At 41.2% G+C, this 26967-nt stretch overlaps 1 protein-coding gene and 1 long non-coding RNA gene across 5 annotated transcripts in view; one reads left to right on the top strand and one right to left on the bottom strand.

The window, feature by feature from the left end:
- DGKI (diacylglycerol kinase iota) overlaps positions 1–2103 on the top strand; it is a 280987-nt gene extending 278884 nt beyond the window's left edge. For all 4 annotated transcript variants that reach the window (XM_073322101.1, XM_073322083.1, XM_073322075.1 and 1 more), the window contains one exon: positions 1532–2103. In XM_073322101.1, coding sequence (XP_073178202.1) covers positions 1532–1648 — 117 coding nt within the window. In that variant the 3' untranslated portion in view covers positions 1649–2103. The remainder of the gene's footprint in view (positions 1–1531) is intronic.
- Positions 62–25957, bottom strand: LOC140902255 (uncharacterized). Its single transcript, XR_012156025.1, has 5 exons — positions 25708–25957; positions 24279–24401; positions 9542–9660; positions 573–653; positions 62–177 (listed from the first exon to the last, which is right to left on the bottom strand). It is a non-coding gene; the product is annotated as an uncharacterized LOC140902255 (long non-coding RNA).
- Positions 25958–26967: the final 1010 nt, after the last annotated feature.

The following is a 26967-nucleotide window of genomic DNA, read 5'->3' as shown; positions in this document are numbered from 1 at the left end:
TTTCAAAGAAGTCATTTTTATTTAGAAAAATGTCTTGATTTAGACAAACACAAGAGACCCCAGTTAAATCCCCAACCTGGGTCATCTTTGCCATAGTGATAACTGATCCTGAAACTGTTTTCTCAAATGACGTGTCAGAGAGGCATCTCCAGGGCAGAGTAGTACCATCGCTGGGCACTGTAAAAAGAGAGATGTACGGATCACTGATTAGGAATCCTAGTTTGATTCGATGGTGACTATACAGTGTGGTGGTTGTGATCTAGTTATTTTGTGGGGATGGCCAACCCCCTTCTATGTCCCTACTTTCCATTTTGTCCACTCATGCAAGGCCAACCACAATCTCCCCCACCCCCTTAGTGTAAACTCAAAGTTGAACAGACCTAACGGGACTGTCTGAGCATGAGGAAAACATATGGGCAAAATTAGAGGCCAGGAATATTCAACCATTGTGTCAGTCTGAGTGACTGAACATCCACAAGAAGTTCACAAACATAAATAAACTTGAGCATGGACAGGGAGGGGCCATTGCCACATTACACTGAATACCAAGGTTTCTAATCACCCCAGCTGACCTGTTTGCAGATGACCACAATCACCTTTGAAGGTGCTACATAAGATGCCCTTCTGGCAAGAAGTTGGTAACAGCAGACAACCTACGGGTAATGGTTGAAAGGTGTGATTAAAAAGGCAGTAAGACTTCAGGAATCCAGAGTCCAAGGTTTGTTGCTTCTCTATAGATAAATTAAGTTTTAAAAACATTATTATCACATTTTGCTGTGCAGAGTAGTCTCTTGTGAAGAGAAGGTTCATCTGTTCCTTTTGGACAATAGTACTGAAAACTACTGTCTGAAATGCAGCCAAGTGGACACTGACTCCCCTGATACCTGCCTGTCGTTATCAACCCAGAGGTATAAGGGGCTAGGATGTTCCTATGTTTATTAATGTATTTGCAATATTTTGACGATCCAGATTCCTGGTTTTAGGTTATAGCAACCTTAAAATAACTTGGCTGCAGTAAGATGCCCTAAAAAGTGATTATCAACTGAGGCCAGCTCAACATGGCTTCTACAGACTCAGATATTGGGAGCCTCTCTCTTCACACACCTGATAGAGTTGTTGTCTATGGTCTGTATGGGTTTCTTTTCATGCCTCAGCTACAGTACTGTGCAGTATGCACACACAGTATGTCCAGCCATTGGATGGGAACTCTGCTAAATCTATTTTGGTGTCTATATACTATTTGTCAGCTACTGCAAACCACAGTGTCTTGTAAAGTTGAAGGATTTATTCTAAATCTGGTAAAGACTTTAAGGAAGCCAAGTAGCTCACTAGTCCCAGGTGCCACACATATAGTAAAATGAGAACATTCTCATGGAGAACCATAACTTGACACCAGTCAAGCTGCCTCTTCAAATTTCTGCTTCTGAATTTTCTTTCTGTACTTCTAGTGTTACCTTCTGTGGGACATAAATTCATCTTGTCTTCTAAAAATGTATGTGTAAGGCTTTCTATCTGTGTCCCTTCATTGTAGGGTCAGACACCTAGAGACAAGGCTCAGCAAGCTGGGGACTCAGATCTGGCCTCCTACCTGGAGAGTCGTCAGAACTACCAGATGGTTTCCCATGAGGACCTGGAGACTGCAGTTTGATGTCCATGAAAGGGAAGAGAACCCTAGGAAATAACAAGGCTGCACCTGAGACACTCAGGCATTGTATGAGGAAGAAGCTGATGGAATCAACGTGTCTCTCGCTCTCATGCAAAATATCTGAGGACATGCCACCAGTTTCTAAGGGCTAATGAGTCTTGCCACGGAACTGTTGTGTTCCCATGTGGTGGCCCATTGGGGATGAGGTGAAACACTCAAAGGTCTGTGGAATCCATGGGCCACGGAAATTTACCCTTACAGCTTCCAGCAAGTAGCATGAACTTCTCCCATGTTCATCTGTACAATTTATTTAAAAAAAAAAGAAAGAAAGGGAGGAAAAAACCAAACTAACTTGGACATTAATAAACCCAACCAACCCCTTCCTCTATTCCTACAGTGCCCTACATTCCTTCCTCTCCCATCCTACTCATTTGTCACCAATTAAATAATATTTGTTATCTCTGTATTAATTCTTCACAAATGGACAGGTGATAGGCAAGACTTTGAGGAGCTCTGGATGCCCTTAGAAAAAAATGACTTTTGAACCTGCTGAGTCCTCGCCTACTGTTCCCTCAGAAGTTGACTTCTCAGTGTTTAATTGCCAGGGAGTTTTTTTTCTCTTTTGGAACAAATTCTTTCTACTGCCCTGTTCTATGGGGTGCTGGATCTAGCTAGCTTCACAGCACTGACAAGAGCTAGCCTTCTATCAGTCTCTGAATATATCTTAAAGGTGTCCTCATGAAATGATATTTAAGTGGAAGGGAGTTGCTGTGTGACATTTTGTGTTGTCTTCTGACAGACCACATAGTAACCAATAAGATGTCTCATGTCGCCACTCTGCTGATAATGACAGACTGATTCTGCTCAGGTCTGAATCCTGCCTATAATTAGCCATTTGGGGCTTCTGTCAAGTTGTGTTTTTAAGATAGGGAGAGTTCAGAGTATGATGGATGCAGTTGTGGTTGACTGACTTACTTGTGCTGCCACTTTGACTTACTGACTCTTACAGTCCTAGGAAACCAAATGGAAAGCATCAGCTGTCTGTCGAGGCTTGCTGATATTAACAAGAGGATGAGCACCACATTAGACATTTTTAAAATAATAAAATTACAATGAAAACAGATGGGCAGATTCCAAGAGAGATTTGGAACAAAGCTTTAAAAGAGAGAGATTATCCTAGTCAAAAGAAGACAAATGTCAACCATTAGCCTCTCATTGCTCGCCATAGGGTTAAAAACATACATTGCTTAGCTGTTGTCAGGCAAGTCATGGTTTCTTTATTCTGCTCCTTACTTTCCTGACCCAAAGAATACCACCATCAAACAGGAATCCTCCACACCCCAAACATACTCACATATACACAGAAAACCTTAAAATGAACACTCTATCACTTATGGAATTCAGCTGTCAGCATTAAGGGGGCTTGCCCTTTTCCTTAGTCTGATCACCCCCATGAGAATTGTCAAGGTTCAATCCTGGCATCATAATTCCAACACAGTTTGTAATAGAAGATCCAGTTCTCTCTCTCTTTTCACATGCATTTGCAAGGTGTAGGTTTTTGATGGTTGGTGTTAAACAGGATCGGTGTACAGTTTTGAACCCAGGAAAACCCGTCAGGTTATTTTCTTCCTTTAATAGCAGTTGTGGGGATGAAATTGATGTGATTCTGGTGAATTTTTCTCTCCACTTTTTTTTTTTTTTAAACAAGTGATTCTTTTGGCAGAGGAGGGGGAGCTGAATAATAAGCCTTTTCATTTACCTTGTTTTCAAAGCTCTATTCAATGTGAGCAAAATATTGTTCAGTATTTCTTCCGCTGAAAGAAGATTATATTTGTAATCTACAGATCAATGGCGACATGAAATGTATTTTGTCTTATTTTCTCTCTTCACTTTATCTTTCTTATTTAAAAACAAAAGGTTAAGGCTAAGTTCTTCCTTTGGATACTCATTCAGGGGTTTCCATGGAGGGCCAGTGTATACATACAAGGACAGAAAGCAGAGTAAAATTTCTCTGTGTGGAAACTTCCATACAAACAACCCTCCCCTTGTGGTGTCACTGGAGTCCTGGCATTATTTCCGAGCTGTGAGGAAAGGCATGCAGCTTTTTAGCTTTTGGTTGTGCATTCTGTATGTGAGAAACGGAGGAAGTGGGACTGGTACCTTGGGCTAAATTCTGACCTGTGCCAAGATGCACTTGGGGCATGGGATCAGGATGGTTGGTGAGCCAGTTACAGCTCCCTGATTCTCAAGCTTCCCTGGCCCAGGACCAGACATCAGTTAGAGCAGTTTAATGACTGCTCTAACTTACGACAGCTCATTGTGGTCCATAGGGAACCATACAGTGGCTGTGAATTACTGTAGCAGAGTTGAGCTCCACCCCTCCTGATCACAGATTTTCCTCTTCTCCCATGATGTGCCCTGAGAACTGGGAAAATGGTCGGCATAGCAGTTGGCTATTTACATCAGTTAAAAATTCTCCTCTGCAGGGAGAGTTTTCAACTTGGCATCTGCGGCCAGATACTGGCTCCTTTGTGCCATTCAGACAGTTTAAGGGAATCACAGAATATCAGAGTTGGAAGGGACCTCAGGAGGTCATCTAGTCCAACCCCCTGCTCAAAGCAGGACCAGTCCCCAATGTTTGCCCCAGGTCCCTAAATGGCCCCCTCAAGGATTGAACTCGCAACCCTGGGTTTAGCAGGCCAATGCTCAAACCACTGAGCTATCCCTCCCCTGGCCTTCTATTTTTCTCCTGCAGCTGGAAAATGATGCTATGACTAGAATGACACCATTGTGCCTCTGGAAAGTTTTTCACTCTGAGAACTCTGTAGGAAGCAGTTACAATATGATGAAAACAAAACCCAGCACTGAAGATAGAACAGAACTTGACTGTCCACATAGTCAATAGTCAAGGTGTGCCAATGCACTTCAGAACCATGTTACATCCTGGAGGAATATTGATTACGTAGGTAAATAGAGCATATATTCTCTGCAATGGCTCTCTCTCAGCCTGGGATATCAGAACCTGTCTCATTGAGCGAGGGAACGTTGGGCTAGGACCCTAGCAGGGATTATTCCTTATTCTTTTCAAAGTGCCACAGGATCCTTGATTCTGGACAGTTATCAGAAGCAAGCAGACTGGGCATCAGTTTAATATTATACATGTGTATAGCACCTATGAGGGTTTGGTGTCCATCCTAGCACTGCATTGCAGTCTATGCATTGGGCAGTGCCCAAGTTCTAGCGTGGGGCTGGAAACCCACTTAAATTAAATTTAAATATTTTAATTTATTGAAATATCTTTACTGCAAGTTTGTTTTTTCCATGGAGCTATTGTTTTAGAAGTTTAAACAATTTAGGGATGATCAACCATTGAGGTTGCTGGACTGGTAGAATATTAGTTACTCTGCCTATACAGGGGTTCTTGCTGTAGAATGTAGCAGCTCCTGGATTGTTCCATTCTGAGTGCTGCACTGTCCCATTTTAAAGTGCAACTGAAGGGCAGAAAATATTTTTAATGTTAATAAAATAAACCATTTTGTTATTTAACAACTTTAGTTATTTTTGTTATTGCATATTTCAATGTTCTATAAATCTCTCTCTATATATATATACATTATGTGATAAAACATGACAAGATTCTGGGTAACTATAGAATCCCTCAGGCATTGTTGACCACGTAGAAAGAAGGCGGCCATGGCAAGCAGTAGATTTCAAGGAAATTACAGCTCTTGGTTATAAAATGGAAGTTCAATATAAAATAACCCCTCAGTCCTCTGCATTTAGTGGGTGTTGTATGTGTGGGTATAGCATCAGCAATAGTCAGTGAAAATGTCTCAGTAATTGTACAGCTCACTCTGAACAGATTTGTGATAGCCAGGCTGAGCTCTAGGGACCATCTCACAGTTTGAGATCTGTCTGTCTAGATTCTTATGCTGACACCCCTCACCTTGTATCTCCCAAATGTGAAAACAATACCAATGGAATCATTCAATATCAATTCACAGTTCTGTAGCCTGGGTTTTGAACTGTTCATGGGCAGTTCTGTAATGCACAAGGAAGGGTCGTTAGAGCACCAGATACATAAAGAAAATAGAACAAAATAAATGTTTTGTTGCCATTGATCTTCACAATTGTATATGTGTAGCTGGTGCTAATTTGGATGAACAAGTGAGCACACAGTTTGGTGTGTGGTGTGTTGCACTTAATCCTGGTATGTTTGTTTGAACTTTTTAATCATCCCTTTTGCTCACTTCTCTCTTCAACTTTGCTGTTTCATTGTTACAGTGACATGAATTGTAATGAATAGCATCAACACACCAGGTCTCACATAGACGGTGGCTTGCCAGCTGCTATTTTCTATCCAGCTATCCCAGATGCTGCACTTGGGTGCACTTAGGTGTTGATAGTTCCAATGCATCAAATTCATAGTGAGAAGAACTGTCAAAAAGTATAAAATGGGCAGGTAAATTGGTAGCCTTAAGCTCCCTGGGGCTTTCACATATGTAATGACACTCAATGAGTATATATGCATGCTGGATATTTGGATGCCTTGAAGACACTTTGAGAAATTCTGTCCAGCAGTCCTGTCCATGCCTCTTGGGCACTGCACTGATAAAATGATTCCTTCTGCTGATTCCTTTGAAGTTCATAATTTTCTCTTTCCCCATTTTTGCCTCTGGTTTTGGTCAGAATAAAGGGACATGGCCAAGTACTTTGTAAATTTGATGTTTAAGGTTTTACTTTCCATTGTTTGTAACAGCTCCCTTAGCACTTTGAGAATAGCATTTCTTCCTGCATTGTGTTTGACCTTTCCTATTTGTCAAATGGTACATTTCTCTCCTTTTTCTCTGGGAACACAAACCAACCTGGCAATAGGTTGTTAATTTCCTGGTTTGTCAAAAGCATCATCCAGGAGTGTCTTTAGTACTGCAGCATTTCTGGGTACAGTTTATTAGTAAATCCACGCCTTGCTGGTTGCCTCTGAACAGAACAAACAATAGTACAGGATTCAAACTGGTGGGTGTCTTCTCCTTTGATTTCTTAGTAACAGAATAGGCAATGGCTTTTTAAACACACACTTTTAAAATCTGGAGGAGCTCCCCAACATACTAAAGTGGATTTTAAAGTAGGTCTAATAATGTGCCAAAAGTTATTTAACAGTGGCACATCTAAGTCTAGACTTTTAAATGTTAGGAAAAGATTCTCGAGCTTCTGTGCTGCAACTCCACCAGGCAGTGCAAATGGAAGGCTCTGCTGAGTAGGGAGAAGGGTCTTAAAGGTAGCTTTAAGCTGCCCTGCCATGGCTCCCAGAGTAATTTAGAGCAATGACTGGCTATTATAAGTTACAGTACCCTTTCTCTGGTCTATCTATGGGCTGCTTTGTAGCCTGCAGTTGCTGAGAATTTCTGTAGCTGTATGAGCTAGAGGTACTTCCCTCCTGCCTCTGGCATGCCTCCTACATTAGGGTTTGTGATGGGGTCTGCAGAGAGAAGCCTATGTCTGTCCTAGATACTGCATGTGTCAGAGGAATTTTTACCCTGCTGGCTAAAGGCTGCCATAGTGGCAGGAAAAAATCCCTCCCTCAGGCCTGACCCTGCCCAAGGAAAGTAATTGCCTTTGACTTCAATGCGCACAGGATCAAGCCTCTGATGATTAGGCAGACTAAGTGCTGAATAATCTCACTTCATAAAGCAATCAGGTTGCATCTTACAGCCAACCTTTTCTATAAACTGATATATTCCAGCCCAAGGTGATGTCTTTCATTTCTTGCATGGTAAAAAGAGAAGAGTCTTTCCCACAGAGGGCACATATATCCAGTTAGCAAGAGGGAGGCAAGGAGCCAGCATACTCCTCTTCTATACGTGCTTTAATAATACCCATCCAGATGCAGCATCTGGAGTCTTTTGAGATGTAAAGGAAGGAATCCTTTTTAACAAAAGTGCTCTTTGTTTTAACATGCAGACCACAATAGTTCAGTGAAAGATTTGATTTTTAGCCCACTGAAATGTATCCAGTTATGGTTGGACATCCCCCAATCCCAGAGAAGTGTGAAGACCTGAAGGCTAGATATTTTTCAAAGAAAAATAGACATGGCAGAGATAAAATAATGGGAGAACAGAAAATTCACTCAGAAATATTTTCTACAGCAATTGGTTTCCATTTTCTTGCCATCATCTTACAAAGACAGAAGCTGAATTGGGAGTGCTGTATTACAATTGTGTAATGATAGTTTATCAATGATTTAGCAGCTCAAACTTTCATATGTACAGTAAGGAGATGTACATTCTAAAATACAAGAAATAGACACCATTCCTTTAAGTAATATATCACTAATTATATAATTACTGTATTAGAGCCAGATTCTGTTATTCTTACTCACATTGAGTAATACCTGATTCCACAATTAGTCCCATCCATGAGACTACTCCAGGAGTAAAGGTCTACTCACTGTGAGTAAGGTATCAATATCTGGCCCTTACACAGCACTGATAATTCAAAAGTACTTAAGAACTAAGACATGTCTAATAACAAATTAGTTGAACCGATAAATTTCAAAGTAGCAGCTGTGTTAGTCTGTATTTGCAAAAAGAAAAAGAATACTTGTGGCACCTTAGAGGCGAACAAATTTATTTGAGCATAAGCTTTCGTGAGCTACAGCTCACTTCATCGGATGCATGCAGTGGAAAATACAGTGGGGAGATTTTATGTGTATATAAAAAACAATGTGTATGGTACATTGTTTCATGTTTTCTGTGTATATAAAATCTCCCCACTGTATTTTCCACTGCATGCATCCGATGAAGTGAGCTGTAGCTCAACGAAAGCTTATGCTCAAATAAATTTGTTCGCCTCTAAGGTGCCACAAGTACTCCTTTTCTTTTTGAATAGATAAAAATGGGCATCTATAAATTTGCAAAATTCCAGTATACTATGACAAGTGCTGTGTCATACAGCAATAATTTAATTAATATATGAACCATAGTAACACTTAATCCTTAGTATATGCTTAAGGGCATCCTGGTTCTAACTGCCTTAATGTCTGTTAATTATCATATTTCTCTAGAGCCTTCAGTCTAGAGGGAAGAGGGTTAATGCATTTCTAATTCCCATCTAATCTGTAGGAAGTAATGTTATAGTTACAGAGAAAAACAAGATGTTCTTGTACTGAAAATACCAGACACAGGAGTTACTTATCTGGTTACTATGACTCTAATGAACAGTTTCATTTTTCTAGGGTATGTTTTATTCCATGGAATGCTATGATATTTGAGGTAGGGGTGGGAAAACTAGAGCTGAAGTTAAATTTGATACATATTAGGACACCCTGAAGGATGGATGTCAGTTGAAGGCCATAGACAATTTTTTTTTGGGGGGGGAGGAGTGAGAGGTAAAAAAAATACAATATAAGCCATTGAATATCACTGGAATGAGCAGTTTTGTAGCATGACTAAATTTGTCCACTTTTAATAAAGTGGGAACAGTGAGCTGCTGTTCTGAGCTCAGTGTTTTCTTTCTTTATTAATGCAATCCCTACATTATTTTTTTGGGGGGGAGGGGATGGACTAAAGTTCTGCTTGTCTATGCCCTTGCAGTCCAAAAATGCATGAAATTCTCTGTTTTCAACTCCTGAGATCTTTGCAAATACTGAAGAAAAGCTGTAAATTGGGCAATAGTCAATTTTGGATATTCCCCCCCTCTCCCCCCCCCCGCATTGCCAAGGAGTTTTTCCCCATAAAGATTGCTGACAATGCCATCCTGAAACAAACTGCTATTTTTCTCATTTGCTGCAGACCAAAAGACAAACACCCCTCCCCCCACCCTTCTTCAGTCACTTTTCATCATTTTTTTTCATGATCACAGAGAGGTTTTTTATGTCTGTTTTAATAGGAAACAGACCTATATGTGCACCTGGCAATTGGTCCATCGTGGTTCATTGCTTCCTTGTGGGCTTGCCATTACCATGGCAACATTCCTTCTGTGCAAGGCATTCTGGGGGTATGCATCAGTCCCCGAGCCTGTAGTGAAAGTGGGATAGGTAGTGGGATAAGAGCAGGCAGAGAATGGAAAATAATTTAAGGTGAGCTTATTTTAAACTCTTTCAGGCTGCTTTTTGCTTTTCTCCCTTTGCCCTCCGTCCCATGCCCATTTCTTCTTCCTTCTCTTTCCTTTATTACCTCCATCAGATTTCTTTCCATTCAGTCATTCCCAACATACTGCTGTTTCTCTCCTCCCTACTTCCTGCTCACTTTATTTGTGCTGAAAAGGCTTCTCCTGATACGATATACTGTGCTCTGCTACCTTCTCTGTGACCCCTCTGCATGTCCAGCATCGCAGAGAGGTTCCTGCTAGATAATCCTTCCTGGAGCACTTTTGAGTAGTCAAGACCTGCCATGAGTAGAGCTGTGGATCTCTGAAATACCATTCATGGGCAGTGCTCTCAAGCCAAGAGAGCAGTCCCTAGTGGTGGAATGAAGCAGGAGGAATTTCCATCATGTGTCAAGATTAAGGCGTATGAGGACAGGAGCATAAACTGTGGGGATAGTTTGCACTTATGGTTTTGGTTGTGATATGTCCATCATTTAACCTTAAATGTGGAGAAAATGAAAAGCATTCTCAATTAGTTGTGTTTTCCCCGACTGCGACGCCTCCACTGGCTCCACTTTATCCCACTGAAGAATTTTGCCTAGGACAAATAATTGTTTTGTTCTTTGAAGGTTTTGCAGGATGTTCCAACTTCTTCCAAAAGATTAATGGCCATGGAGTTTTTGGATGAGCAGGGGTTGGTTGGGCTATCAAACTGCCCCAACTTTCTTCTTCCCCAATCATTTCCTTTCTCAATAGCTTCTCAGTATGATGAAAGTCCTGTCTCTGCTCAGCCTGCGACTCACAGAATCATAGAGAGATGGAAAAGACCTATAAGGGCCTCTAGTATCCATTCACATGTACTGCAGAATGGTTCCCTGCCATACAGCTGACTCCTTAAATCACTTAACAGTGTTGGGGGAAAGGAAGTGAGAGGCTGAGCCTGCAAAATGGTGAGCAACTCCTGCAGGGTGCTGAGTACTCTGAACTCCCACTGAAGTCTGTCTAATCATTGTTTTTCTGTCTGATCTATATCAAGACTTCATAGAACTGGGTCCTAAATGTGCAGAGAAACCCACAGGCCGTGCACCAATGCTGCAGGGGGAAGTGAGCTTTCTTCAGAGACTCCCCATCCAAGAGATGCCACAGGGAAATGGCTTTGAGTCTCACTTTAAATGCCACAGTTAAATACCTACAGCTCCAAGTAAGTCTTTTTTTCACCCTCCTTACTGGGAGGTCTTCCAAGATCCTTATATTTTCTTTTCTACTTTCCATGGTAATGGGGAAACCTCTTCTGGTTGAGGAAGTTTTGCACCTAGTTCTCTCCCAACTCCACAGCTCTGAATTCTCCCTCGTAAATGTTGGCACTCAAGTGACATCTCCACCACCAGGAGTTGAGCATTCTGCATTACCCCCTCTTCTGATGGAAAATTGAATAGTCATAGGTTAAAGTACCTTCCTAAAGGAGGCTATAACTTTGTCATTGTAATACAACTCCTAGCATATCACTCCTTGAAGCTCAGCAAGGTGGAGAGCCATCTTTGGCTGCTTGGTATGAGATGGAATGTGCACTAATGTTCTCCAGCTTATATTAGTGACTGTAAACAGACCACCAGAAAACTTGTTCATGTGAAGCACCTGATTGTAACACCTTCCTGACTTAACAGTGGGAAATCTTCAGCCTGGTAGGAGGTGAATTTTGTGGGCTGGGCTTCCATACCCACTGGGCAAACTTTCCAACTATCTATGGAATTTCAGTATTGCCTTTTAGTCTGTGAATAAACCTTATTGCTGCAAATGACAGGTTTTTTGTTTTGTTTAGTAGTTTTTTAAATCTAATACTTTGCTTCTGCACAGCTTTAGAGATGCAATGAATTTTCTGCCTTGCACCATGTTAAAGAGATCACATTATGGGCACAAGTCGTTTGATATGGACAAAAACACCCATCTAAATAGTCATAAAACCCTTGTTACATGTTTATGAGAATGTTGTGTCTATAGGAATTGCTGACTTTTTATAAGACTGTCCACAAGTAGCTCAGTGGGAGTTTTGTCTGAGCAATGACTTGTGGATTTTACCTATGGTTTTGCTACAGTACCCCCAAAGAGTTTACATAGGAATTAATCCTCATGTTAATTATATATTTGTGCCTCGTGTATTTAAGTCTAGATAACCATGTGTTTACAAGGTTATTCCACATTACTGAGAATGCATTTATAGTAAATAATAAGTAATCAGCATGTCTTTATAGAGAGGCATTGTGGTCCAATAGATATGGCAATTGACTGGGAAAGAGGAGAGCTAGGTTTTATTCCCATCTTTGCCATTGAGTCACAATGTGATGTTGGGCAAGTCACTTAACCTCTCTGTGCCTCAGTTTCCCCATCTGTAAAATGGGGATAATAATTCTTATCCACTTTGGTAAAGCACTTTGAGGTTTATTGATGAAAAGTGCTATGTAAGTGCTACATATTATTAATCATTATTACAGTTCTTCATTGTGCCTTGCAAAGTTTGTCCCATTTAGTATCCTGCTTCTTTTGGTGCCACAATTTAAAGGAAGAGGATTAGCATTGTTCTATGTTTTTATTTTATCTTAGTGTAATTGATGTAGAAAATAGTGTTGGAAGATGACAAGTTCCTGGAAAGGAGATTTGCACTTTTCATGCTTGATTTCAATGTTTAAAATATTGCATATTAAAATGTTTACTCAGGTGATGTTTCCTTTTGAATTAGGGTATTCAGGTGGTCCTCTCCCTCCACACACCCAGTTGACACACTAGATATATTTTGCCAAACTCTAGAACATCTGTGTTTCTTAGCATTAAGAGTTTGCCGATCACAGGCTGTCTCTTTATTGGGGGGTTGGAGGGGAAAATGTCTGAGAACCTTCCCCCACCCCCGTTGTTTCTACCCCACCATCATAGGTGTCACCGCATCCCTTCCTCTAGTCAAGGAGTACTGAACGCTGCACCCTTTGGAGCCTGGTGCTGCAACTTTCTGTTAGCCTGAGAGGGTTGCTGGAGAAAGATGTAAGGCATTCATTCTCAACTGCCTACCCACCCTAGGGGGCTGATTTTTATGCTCCTGCCACCCAGGGAGTGAGGGATGATACATGAACCAGAATGAGGATAGTAAGTAATGGAACACAGAGAACTGAGTATCTCTTTTCCAAAAAGGGACAAGACTGATCTAATGCAAAAGTACACTTGGGTTTATCAGACAACCGGGAGGTATGGTGGTTATGGTGAAAGGGCTGAGATTTCCAGAAGGCAATATAGTGGGTGTTCATTTACCCCTGTCAGGGAACTGTGATAAATCGAAGCCTGAGGGCCAAATTCCGATCTCAGTTACACCTGTATAAATCTGGAGTTACTCTATGGAAGTCAGTGAAGTCACTCAAGATTAATGCCAATGTAACAAAAAATCAGAATCTGGACCATTGTCTTCTAATATAAAACAATAAAGCCAAGGCATAAACATCCATCTTCAGCCAGCATTTCATGGGCATCCAGAGTTCCAGAATTTATAGATATCCTGTATTCAAATCCACATCTGTTCCAGGAGTTGTAAAAACATCACAAAGGGCTCTTTTATGCTGTCTGACCCCACTGCATAATGCCCCAGAGCCGTGCACCACCAGGAACGTGCCAGCTGGCAGATAGAATCCAAGCAAAGCAGCAGTGAGGTGACATGTTTAACAAAGGATCAGGGTGCAGTGGAGAGGGATGGCAGGGGGAAAGAGGAAGGGGTTTTTTTGTAATAAAGTGACAAAGTATTTTCTTCCCTACTTTTCTTGCAGTTCCTATTTATACAAAGTATCTTGATCACTGTGTTGCTAGAAAGAGGTTTTAAATGTGAGCCAACCAGAAAGCAAGGGAAACCTGTAAACAATGAAATTACCAGTTGCAATTACTTTTGGACACCTTTTCTGTATCGTGACTTGTGTGGAAATGTACAGAATAAAAGTGAAGAAGCTCACTCATTGATTGGGCCAAGTTTCCTTGTGTTATTCCAGTGAAGCCAGGTTGCTGCAGCTGTCAGTGCTGCAGAACGATTTTGAGATTCAAAAGCAGTAGAAAGCTCATGAGGCTGGGCAAGAGGTTGTGAGCGTTGTTTCATTAGCGAAGAGTGAAGCTGAAGGCAGCTTAAGTTGAACAAGTGGAACTCTACTAAATCCTGTGCACTGCTCTGTCCATGTGATTGCATTACTTCCAGCCCCATTCCTCGCATTCCCTGTTTTCCAAGTGTTCCTCAGTAACTGTTGCTCCAGGAACCTGGGGGCCTCTCAGTCCAGTTCCACTGGTTGGGACACAGTGAGGGATCAGAAACTCATATTTTGGAGTATTGGGCTTGGGATCAACCCCTGTTCCAAACTGAGTCAGAAAAGGCTGCTTATATAATTTTCCCTTGTGGTGGCATAAGAGGTTAGTGCACTAGCCTTTCACAAATCTTTTTGGTGTGATCATGCTTGTCCCTTGTTAGTGCACATCACAAAACCCCCAGTGTTCAGCTTGCCTGGCAGGCTGCTCAAGAGAGACTAAGCAGGACTGAGGTGCATGGGCTGATATGTCAACTGGAGGTGGTGCCCAAAGAGCCCAGTTTCCAAAAGCTTCGTGCTTGTGACCCGCCCCCAGTTTCCAAGAGTAACTCAGGGAAAGCAGGTTCTCCATTTAATAATGTTTTGGTTGCTAACCCAGGGACACCTATCGGGTCTGTTTTTTTCCAACCAACAGGAGTCTCTGAGGTGGCCGGCGTTTGCTCTCCTGTCCTGCACCGCTCCCCTCCATGCTCCAGTCAACAATCTCTATTCGCTTTAAGCCAGAGGGCTTCAGTCTCTGTATCTCTCTCCTATTTTATCCTGAGTTTTGTAAGGCATCCTCTCTTCTCCCTTCGTGAAATTGTATTTGGGGGGCTTCTGCCTCCTCCGTTGCCACTTCTGCCAAGGGCAGGGCCTGCAGCACAGACATCTCGCCAGCACACTGTTCTGTTATTCTCTCCTCCACCTCACCAACTGTCACTTCTCAACTGCCAGGGAATCATCAGCATCCAGCATTCTGTTGGTCTGTTTAAAGGCCTAAACTCCCTTTTCCTGCTGTTTGAGCCAGTCTAGCAATAAAAAAATGACTAACTCTACTGTGTGTGCAGGACTCTGTGTCGGTGGTTGCATGGATTTGGCATGACTGTGTGCAGTGTTGTGTCCCTTTACATATCAACAGAGCTGAGAAACTTGCACACAACACTGCCCCCACTGTGGCTAGCTCTAGCCAGCGCTATCAGTCCCTCTCTTTCATATGCATATTCATACTGGTCCTGGGGCTCCTTTGCACCAACAGGCTGGTACAAAAAGAGGTCACAGGAGCTATTCTCTGGGAATACCCCAGTGCTCTCTGAAAGGTGCAATCCTGCTTCCACAGCCACATCCAGTGTAAGAGGCATTCCAGATTGTGCTGAAAGCACAGCTAGACAGTCATACATCCCACTGATTCCGCATCCCACACTTCTGAGCATTTAAAATCAAGCACTAGTGTAGTGGCATGAGAGATTTCATCCACCACTTCAGGTGCTACAGTAATTTTCTTTGTTACTTGACAGTTTAGCTGCTGCAGGGCTGGTTTCTAACAAATAGTTCTCCTGGAAATTCACAACATGGAGATATCCCACAAGGCTGGCAAATGCCCCGTTGTTTTTGTTTCCCTTGCCCAAGATAAAAATGTGTCTCTCAAAATGGGCGTGTCACTTCTTGGGCTCTATTCCACCCATTCTCCCAACATCTCTGAAATGCACCAGGCCCCAAACTATTTCTTCAGTCATAGAAACGTAGGGCTGGATGGGGCCTCAAGAAGACATCCAGTCCACTCCCCTTCACTGAGGCAGGATTAAGTACACCTAGACAATTGCTGACAGGTATGTGTTTGTGCAGTATACAGTGAAATGCGTGCAACTGATCACCCTTCTTACCAACATCTCATCTTAAAAGACCACCCCCCGCCCAAAGAATAGTCAAACATATTGGGTTTACTCCACACCATGTGTCAATTACATCAGTGCAAATTAGGTGTAAAACACTAACATCAGAATGGTAGCACATTGCACTCTCTTTGTACTGATGCAAGAGAGTACACAATGGAGAACTGGATGAGTAGGACCATGTTTCCCCTGAATAGGAGCGCACCAGTGTTAAGCAAATTATTTTTGACGGAACCACAAATGGTCCCACTAGAGATGATACACTGAAAATGTTAACTACATACACACATGAAGTAGGTTTTAGTGATTTATGACTACACCTGGGTGATATATTTGCAACTAGTAAGTTGGCTGAAAATGCTTTGAGAGCGGGGGCACCAAAACAATTTGGTCAATTTTAGCAAACATGAAAGGATTCAACTGGGTAATTCATAGAGTCCAAGGCCAGAAAGGACCATTATGATCCAGTCTGACCTCCTGTATAAGACTAAACAACTTCCCCCAACAAAGTCCTAGAACAGATCTTTTAGAAAAAACATCCAATCTTTACATTTAGCCATATTACAACTCTATTGTTTGCTTGGGCCCGGTTTACCAAGTGATCCAGAGTGCTCTGAATCCTTACAAGAAACATGGCCAAGGATGCTATTATGCTCATACTCAAGGATGAGGAGTTCCACAAGCAGTAATATGACATGCACCAGCCCAGGCGTCAAAAGAATAAAGATTACTCCCAAGAGACGAGAAACACTAATGTTGAAACTCAGCATACAAAATCCATACACCGAGACATGGAACCAGCAGGACTCTCTGGCAACTACAGAGAGAGCCAGACAAAAGATTGTGAATGATCAATATTCACAATCAGATTGTTGTCTAATCAAAGAGCCAGTGGAGATCAGTAGTAGTGAGTGTAATAGAACCTTGTGATTGCAGCTCAATCTGTCATCCTCAAGGCATCTAAGTATCTTTCAAGAAAATAAAACAGGTGGTGGCTTTCTGAGTAGTTCTCGCTGATCCCAGGGTAAAGAAGGAGATGTGGCTTTTAAACCTTGACTGCATAGTTCTCCAGAAGCTGGAAACTATTTTGAGAGTGGTAGCAGAGGGTTTCTTACCAAAGAGCTGAAATAGTCCAATGCTGGTGGAACTTTCTGGGAAAGTTCTGAGAAAACCAAAACTACTTCTGAACTGTGCGTTGGCTCTTCTATCCTGTATCCTTATCCCTATCCCATCCTGAGTCAAACCATCTTCTGTGGGGCCCATGCTGGGACAGCAATTGGCACACAAGGATTTGATTTTATGTTTGCTGATGTAACTAGCCAGTAGGGGCCAGACTTTTGCGTGTTGGGTGGGTGTGATTCCATGGTTGTTTCATACACATATATCTGTCTGTTTATACACATACTGGGTCAATTTCTCTGCTGGTAAAAATGTGCAGAGCTCCAATTAATTTCAATGTTGCTCTGCCAATTTAGGCCAGCAGAAAAACATTCAGGGGGCGTCTGAAATTCACTGGTGGGTGAAATGGTCTAAATATTATCTGCAAAGCATTTTGGAATACGTTGGGATGAACAGCATTATATAAATGTGATGAATCATTATTATTCTGGACATTCACCTTTTCTCATTTTCTCTCTGTTCTGCCATATCATACGAAGTTTAAAGCAGAAAGGCAGACATAACTGTGGTGTCCAATTGAAAAAGATGGCAGAACAAACACAGTGAGTAACTCTAACAGCGTCTCAATCCATTTGCAGCTATTTAAAATTCTCAGTGGCCATCACAGTCCTGCCCACAGTTCCTCCCGTAGTTCTCAGCCATATGCCACATAGTGATGAAGCAAGGAACTACGATTCAAGATTTATTCCCAGACAAAACCACAATTAACATTATGGTGAAGTGTGACCAAGATTATAATTAATGTTGTAGAGTGAAACATCTATTAATTTAAAACAACATCGGTAGTATGTTTTTATCTATACATTATAAGTGTGTGTTTGTTTGAAAGTCTACTGCATTTCAAAAACCGATACATCAAAATTTCTAGGCAGACTAAATTAAGGTTCCAACATTAGCACTGAGATGTGCTCTTTGACCTGTACCATGAAAGCACAGGACGATCTGGTCGCTGGTCTCTAGTTAGCAAGTAGATTTGCATTTTACAGTACTACAGGCCAGTGTGTCAGTTATTTTGGTGCGATAATGGGAGTCTGTGACTTGGAGCTGACAGCTAAATGGGGGATGCTAGTTAGGATCGGTAGGTATCATTTAAATGAGTAATGGAAACTTAAATGAATATTTTCAAACTTTCTGATATTAAGGATTTTTTGAAGCATGACACAATTTTCTGTATTTCAATCTTTTTAATAACTAATATGCTAATAATATTGATTTAAATTGATAGTGACTTTAACCATTACAGAAAGGAAGTGCTCAGAACTTTCTGAAAATCAGATGTGTCAGTTTGGGTACATTGAACATGAGATACCTAAAAATCACGTGTCATTTCTGAAAATCCTGACCTAACTACTGATTGAATGTTGTGGAATTCAGAGACACCATAGCAATTGTGGCCAGAAATGGACACAGCCAATTTTTACATCTTCAGCATCTTTCTTGCTACCCATCTATTGGAGTGATCAAACTTTTAAATATGGTATATCCCCTGGCGGTTTACAGACTGAGATGCTCATCTACAATTGTCCCGGAGCTGTACTTCTGCCTTGTACAGACATCAGGTGCAGCCTCAGGGTCTTGACTCATTGTGCAGATCCCTTGCTGCTTCTCAAATGCCTTAATTGGCATGAAACATTCCATCATTCCAGCTTTTTGTCATTTATCCTTATTAACTCACAGCAACAACACAAGCAAACAAAAGCAGGTGAATGCTGACAGCTACTATATGGAGGAACAGCTGCTGTTTCTCCTGTAGAGGAGAATACTGCTGAGCTTTTGACCCAACCTCTTAGCTAATATTTGGGGCCTTGCAGGGCTGTTTCTGATAGGAGGAGACATTGATTATATGAGGCAGGTATATTCTTTGGTGCAATCCTGTTTATTTACAAAGAAAGTACACAAAGTCCTGTTTCCCTGAACACTTACAACTAACCAGCCGGCAGTCTCTTTTCTTACTATTTCTAAGTATGCCATTCCAGTGAGCTCTGTGCCCAAGAAGCTTAGTCCCTCTACTCCCACTCAAGGCCATGCTCATGGCTACAGTTCTCGTTTTCAGCCTCTAACTCCACTATATACAAAAACAAACACTTACCTCCTGCCTTTGCAATTAGGGAAACTCCTGTTAATCTACTCAGGTTAGTTTTTTGCGCAGGCCTCACCATGCTACAGATTGCTTTGGGCAGTAGCTTCTATTGTTTTCAGTTATCTCAGTATATGAATGGGCGTAATTGCACGTTCTAATTAGAATGAAAGGTGGGTACTCAGCACAACCATCAGGTTCTACCAAGTCTGTGATTGCCTTTGGATCAAACGCTCACTTGATGGCAGCTATTAATGACTTCCAGCACAACATTACGATGGCAGAGCTACATTAGAAGCTATAGGGCATGGCTACACTTGCAGATGTAGAGTGCTTTGAGTTAAACCAGCCTTCGTAGAGCGCAGTAGGGAAAGCGAAACAATCTGTCCACACTGACAACTGCAAGCGCACTGGCGTGGCCACATTAGCAGCTCTTGCAACGACCACAGAGAGCAGTGCATTGTGGTAGCTATCCCAGCATGCAAATGGCTGGCACGTACTTTTCAAATGGGGGTGGGGTGGAGTGTGACAGGTAGTGTGTTGTGTGTATGTGGGGGGAGAGAGAGTGAGTTTTGGGGGGGACTGAGAGCATGTCAGCATGCTGTCTTGTAAGTTCAGACAGCAGCAGACCCCTCTTCCGCCCACCTCTCTCACTCACACACAGCATTCCACACTAATGGTTGCTTTGTCTCAGAGAAGATAAGCAGCCAGCTGTCAGAAACGGAGCTTTCAAAGGGCATATCCGCATTCCCGCAGTGATTCCAAAACAATGAGAAGAGTGGCCACTTCACTTAAGGGGACTATGGGACATTTCCGGAGGCTGATCAGAGTGCAGTAATGCAACACCTTGTTCACTCTGACGCCCAGGCATTTCAGCCAAGGCTCAACAAGCGTTAATCTTCTCGCCGAGGTGGAGTACCAGGAGCGCTCTAGCCATAGAGTCAGAGCGCTCTACGTGTCTTGCCATTGTGAACGGGTAGTGAGCTAGGGCACCCGGGGCTACTTTAATGCGCTCTAACTCACAAGTGTAGCCAAGCCTATAGAGGCTGCATTATGGCTAGCTATAGTGTGGAAATTTCATCACAAAGATATTTTCCTACTAAATTAGACTCTGAATTGGCATTATTATTTGTATTACAGTAGCACTTAGAGCCCCAAATGAGATCATGCTCCTACAGCGAGGTGCTGTATGAAGATATTGTAAGAGAGAATCCTTGCTGCAAAGAGCTCAGAGTCTAAACAGACTTTCCCCATTTTATTTGTAGGAAACTGAGGCCCAGTGAAACTAACATTATATCAGCACTGGAGCTAGAAAGTGCAATTTCCATCTCTGGTAGCCAGACCCACGTGAGCTCTGATTGAGCTTGCACACTAAAAATAGAAGCGTAGCTGAGGTAGCACAAGGGCTAGCTGCCCTGAGTACAATCCCATCTGAGACCCTAGGGCATGTATTCAGGGGAGCTAGCCTGTCCCATGCTCATGCTGCCATGACTATGCTGCTCTTTTTAGCAAACTCACTCTACCAGAGCTATTGTGAGTATGTCTCCCTAAGCTGGAAATTTTACTTTCCAGCTTCACTGTAGACATGCCCTAAGTGACCTGCCCAAAGATACACAGGAAGTCTGCAGTAGAACCAAGAAATTAAGCCAGGTTTTCTAGACGCCAGTTCTTGGCTTTAATCACAAAGCCATCTTTACTCTCTCTAAGGAAAAGCTTCTCTCAGAGATGAAAATATATTTACAATTATATAGCCGTTTTCATCTGAGGATATCAAACTGTTGTATAAACATAAACTAAATAAGCCTCACACCACCCCTCTGAAGTCAGTGAGTAGCATACTCATGTTACAGCTGGCTAAACAGACGTGTTTGTGCCTCAATTGCTAACAGACCCAAGCACCCTAAATTCCAGTTCTCATCTCTGTCAACTTGAGAACATGCCTGATAAATGTTACTGCTATTGTGGATGTCACCTTGCTTCTTATTGTTTCCTTAGGGTCTGGCCACACAGCAAAAAACAACCCACAGCAGCGAGTCTCAGAGCTTAGGTCAACTGTCTTGGGCATGCAGGGCTTGTGCTACAGGGCTAAAAATAGCTATGTAGACATTCCTGCTCCAGCTGGAGCATGGGCTCTGAGACCCACCAGGTTTCAGAAACTAAGCTCCATCCCAAGAAGGAACATCCACACTGCTATTTTTAGCCTCATAGCCTGAGCCCCAGTTAGTTGACTTGGGCTCTGAGGCTCGCTGCTGTGGGTTTATATTTTGCAGTATAGACATGTCCTGTCTCCCTTGCATTGAGGAATGTTTCATGGGCTTGTGTACTGTTTTTTTTTCCAAGCTACCAGTTGCAGCTCTTCCAGCACAAAGAAAATAGGAAATCGATTCTCCCCACACACAGTTTCTTGAGGCTTCAAATGAAAACTGGGAGGAGGCTGAGGAGGAGATAGCATGTTGCAGTGCTGCAGGCTTTCCACTGATCCATGTCTACATCAGGTGGAAGACTGATTCCAACCAGCAAGCTAGGAGTGGGTTTGGGGTCTTTTTATTAACAGGAGTTGTAGATGCCTAGCAATTCTGAAGATCAGGTCCAGAGTGTCTCAGGTTTGGCACCCAAAAACCGATGCCTATAATATATAGTCATTTAGAAAAAATAATTTTGACTTTAGCCTCTTTACCTCAGTTACTCCATCTGTAAAGTGGGGATGAGAAAATTTACTAACCTTGTTGCTCTAGGTAGTGTAGCCTAGGAGATAGTACAGTGGACAGTAGTACTCTGGAGACCTGGCTTCCATTCCCAGCTCTGCCACTGGTCTGTTGGATGACCTTGGGCAGTTATTTTACCTCTCTGGGCCTTGGTTTCCCCATCTGTAAAATGGGGATAATGATTCAGATATCCTTTACAAAGTGTTTTGGCCTCTACTGATGAAAAGTCCATATAAGAGCTGGATATTGTTATTGAAGCACAATGTATTATAGCAACAATAGTTTAGTTAAAGTTGCATTTCAGCTCCCATGCTAAGCCCCGTTTTTTCAGTTGGCCGCAATGTGTGTACATGCATATGCTAGAGTTGGGGCAGACAGTTTGCAGGAATGAACTGTTAGAAGGAGCCAAGCCTGTGAACAAGGCTTAGGCTGGGGGTTTCATGTAGTAGTGATCTAGAATTACCCTTCTGTTATTAAACCAAACTCCAGGAAGAATGACATTTTCCCACCTTGAGTGTGTAGGTTTTTTTAGGCCTGGGGTGGGGGGATGTTTTCACCAATTAATTTCATGCCAGAACAAAAGACACTGCACAAACATGTCTATACATTTCTAACACTTCTCTGATGGTTAGAGAATAACTATTAATAAGATCCTACGAATAACAGTAAATCACACTTGGGGATTGAATCCATGAATATGTTTGCAAATTTCCTATTTGATCAACTCTTTGTAGGAATAGCTCTTACTCACTGGCAGTATCACTTTAAGACATTCCAAAGCAGCATATCAGAAGAGGACACTAACAGCACCTGCTGATATTAAACAACCTTTCAATCCATTTATCAACATTCTCATCCTTCCCCATTCAAAGCAGCTGAAACAATAACTATCAATAAAAGAAAATTAATTGATATGAAGAGCATATTAAAAGCCAATAATGCAATGTGACTGATTCTCCCAAACTCCTCTTTGAAATCAGCAGGCCTCAGATTTTCTACATCCATGAATGAAAAGTAACTAGCTAGATTATATTAATAATGTGAACATTTTATTAAATATCACCTTGCCTCAAGGCAGCTAACAGTAGTCCCCAATACAAATCTTTTGTTGTTGTTTCTGTAGACTCTTGTTTGACAATGGTGCAATTTATATATATTTGTATATATAAATTGCACCATTGTCAAACAAGAGTGTGTGTGTGTGTATATATATATATATATATATATATATATATATATATATATATATATATATATATATAAATAATTTACGCTTTACTAACAGGACCTATATTAACATTGTAAGCAGTCTGGCATGGGGGGAAACAAAAAGCTCAGTCTGCTTGTTTGGAAAGGTCTGCAGTGCCATATCTTAGTGTTTATCCAGAATAAATGGAAAGGGAATGGCCAGGAGGGATGAAAACAATAATTTATAGCTTGAAATAGAAATATGGTTGAATTCTTGTAGTGGTAAAGGGTGTTTAAAAGTAAGTTACAGCAATGGGAATGTTGCTACTGAACTGCAATTTCACCTCTCCCTCTCAGAATCTGCAAACCCTTCAATACTACTCTGTGAATCAGGGAATTTATTATTATTAATAATAATATTACATTTGAGTCTATAGGCCTCAGCCAAGATTTGGGCCCCCTTTGTGCTAGGCATTGTATATACAATGTGCTCCAAAGAACGCACAGAAAAGTTGCTGATAGATCAAAAGACTCAGCATGAAAACCTGCTCCCTATTGATCATTAGATTGAAAATATCAACGAGCAAGGCCACTGCAACCCCATACCACACACTGGTCTAATCCCAGAACAAAGCAGGTCAAGGAAACTTGATCAGATAATTTCCTTGCGAAAATCTCACCAATAATACTTAAAAAAAGAATGATAAACAAAATGATAATTGCTAAGTTCATCAATGTCAAGAGAGGGTTTCTTGAGCATAGGCCTAACTGTTGCTCACTTGACAGATACTGGGATCTGATCTGCATGAGAAGATCTTTGCACTCACATACTACCCCACTTAAGTTAATGAGGCTCCATGCAAGAACATAAGAATGGCCATACTAGGTCAGAGCAATGTTCCATCCAGCCCAGTATCCTGTCTTCTGACAGTGGCCAATGCCAGGTGCCCCAGAGGGAATGAACAGACCAGGTAATCGTCAAGTGATCCATCCTGTCACCCATTCCCAGACACAAAAGTCCAACTGTGCAGATCTAATTTGCAGGATCAGAACGTTTATTTCTACTGGTTGTGAGGACACTGGGCCTGACTCTTCTCTCACTTGCATTGGTTTTACACTTGTGTAATTGCATTGATTTCCCTGGGTTTACACTTGATTTACACTAGCTTGACAAAGAAGAAAATTAGCCCAGCTGAGTGAATGTGAAGAAGGAAGAACCAAAGAGAACACCAAAGTGAAGGGGAGGAGGAAACAGATGAATAAAAAATGGGGAGACGTAATGAAGTAAAAGATTATTTCTATATTTTAAAAAATTAAATTTACAATACTGCCAACCCAAAGTATTGAAAAAGCACAAGACAAAAAATCATGAGATTGGCTTGACAATCTTGAAATTGTAAAAAGGAATACATTTTGCGTCTTTTTACTTACCTTCAGGTTTTTGAGCCTTCTAGGGGTCACATTTCAAACTTTTCTCCGCAATCAGGAGGGCTAGAAGCTTACTTTCTTTAAAATGAAAGATGAGCATCTTGTGTAATCACCTGACTCTGGAAGCTGGGGGTTAAAGAAAAAAAAACACTCATATCATGAGACTCGATGATAAGATTGTGAGAATTGGCAATACTTCATTTAGCATGGAGTGGTATCTTATTTGACTTGCTGTCAATGGTATTCATAATACTTATATGGCAGTAAATGTATATTTACTAGTCCTACTGAACTACTCTCAGTAGTAAAGCTAAGCATGTGCATTAGTGTTTGCAGGATTGGTGCCTCTGTGTCTATTGAAATGCTGTGTTTATGTGCTAATCAATTTATCCAGTGTACCTGGAGTCCTCCATGTCACAGTTGAGATACAAGAGCAGGACAGCACGAAGATGTTACTGCTGCTTGCATTTCACCTGTTAAGTGGATAACAGAGCAGATCAGAAAACTGAAATTTTCCTCTGAGAAATTTTGAATGATATTATTCAGAAACAAATGTTTTTCAATATTTTCCTGCTAGAAGTTTCAAAACAGTTCAGAATGACAATGTTTGTTTTGTTTTGGTTTAAGATGTCATTTTCATTGCTTTAAACCAGAAAACAAAATATTTTAAGTTGAAACAAAACAAAACTTGTTGTTTTGAATCAATATTTGAACATAACATAGCATTTTGTTTTAGTTTTTACAAACTTCAAAGCTGAAATGAAATGTGATTTTTAAAGTAAAAATGAAATGAAAAATATTGTTTCATTTCAAAATGGTGAGTTGACACAAAGATTTTTTTGTTTTGACATTTCATATGGGAAAAATAGCAAAACTTTTTGCCAGAATTGACAATTTCCCATGACGTTTTTCAACTTTTATGAAACTGTGTTATTCAGCAGGAGCATTTACTTAATGAGAAATTTCAGACAATGCATAACTAGACCTCTCTCTCCAGGACTGTCATTCCAGCACATCTCCCCAGCAAAGAATAAGAAAATATTAAAATAAATAACATGTATGCACCAGAGTAACTTTATGGAGGGAGCAGTAGCCCAACTGAAGAAAATGGAATTAGTCGAATGTGTTAAGTTACTCACAAGTACAAGTGTTTGCAGAATTGAGGCCTAAGATTGATACTTTGAGGTTTTAAATGTGAGGGTTTTTGTTGTGAAGCACTTAGCACACTGTTGGGTGCTTTAAAATAATAATAATATTGAATTCACAGTTTCTTGGTCTGCATTCTTCACCAATATGTCTGCAAAACTGGGTTTTAATGAGTGGATCAGTTTTAAACCACAGTTTGTGATACAAATGATTATTGTTTTTTAAACCACATCATTTCCCCCCATTCTAATTATAGGGCTGATAATTTCTGTGACAATATGCATACCATTGTGCAGCCTTAACAAAAAGCTGGCCTGAGACGAAACACAATTCAGAAGCAGTTGATTCCAGTGTTCAATACATCTACTAAATAATTCAGTATCACTAATGGAAGTCTGATCTTAGTGGAGAAGCAGGCTTCTGTGGGCACTCACTGCTGGTTTTGGCAGCCAGACCCTGGAGAACAGCAATGGAGCAAAAGGTGAAAAAATCTTTAACTGTTCTTGTGTTCTCTTTTCTGCTTTCCTGGAATTATATTATTTCTTCCTGGTGGCGGCTGCAGCTGAGAGTCGAGTGGGTGAGAGAAAGAAATTGATATTTACAGTATGTCTGAAACCAACAAACAAAGTTCAAACCAAGCTGACCTATTAACTGGCATGTGTGTCTTGTTTGGTTTTAGAAATGCATGGCATCTTTCTGCTAAGTGATGGGAACAAAGGCAATGAAACACTTATTGGGGGCAAACTGCACAAGGTATTGCCTCCAAATTTCATACTCAGGTTTTAGGGCTAGAATTTTCAAAGGAGTCTAAGGAGGTGAGGTTCCCAATTCTCATTGAAAGTTGGGTGCCTAACTCCTATTCACACCTTTGGAACTCCTTGCCTGCAGGTGCTGAGCATCTACAACTCCAATATAAGTCAAAGGGAGCTAAGGGTGTGCTCTTAACACCTTACAAAGGAAAATAATCAGCAAGACGAATTCTAATATGAAAGGGCTTCTATTTTTAGGTGCACTCAAGATTCCCAATACTGATTATCTTTAGGAAAACCCATCCCTTCCAAAAATACTGTGAACATCAGCTGGTGGAAATATTTGGGGTCATTTACTATGCATTACCATTGTGCATCAACAGACAAAAAAATCTGTATAACTTGTTCCCTTGATTTTTGCTCATTTCCTTTCTAAAGGGAGCAGTCTTCACAACTCTTCTTTCCCTCTTGGAGACACTGTTTCAGTCAGTGAAGAGGCTACTCGAAAGTAAAGGTTTGACACCTGTAGCTGCTAACCCATTCTTTATCTTTGTTTTTGTTTTTTACCAGTCTAAAACTGATAGCTACAAACAAACCATAAGGGAAAAGATTTAAAACCTAGCTAGAGACAGCAGGTTTCTCTAATAGCCTGTAAGCAAGATCTCTTTTTTAGTTAAATTTAGATTCCTTGTGTGTCTAGACCAGATTATTAACAACCAAGGGCTGCCTTTCAGCATAGATTTTTTTATCCTTCACGTTACCCAGACTTAACTCTTTGCCTTCATGTCCCCCTTTCC

This window comes from Lepidochelys kempii, chromosome 1 (genome assembly GCF_965140285.1).
Source record: "Lepidochelys kempii isolate rLepKem1 chromosome 1, rLepKem1.hap1, whole genome shotgun sequence".
In the NCBI taxonomy this organism is placed as follows: domain Eukaryota; kingdom Metazoa; phylum Chordata; order Testudines; family Cheloniidae; genus Lepidochelys; species Lepidochelys kempii.
The sequence above is the reverse complement of the archived record's forward strand: the minus strand, read 5'-3'. Positions and strand labels throughout refer to the sequence as shown.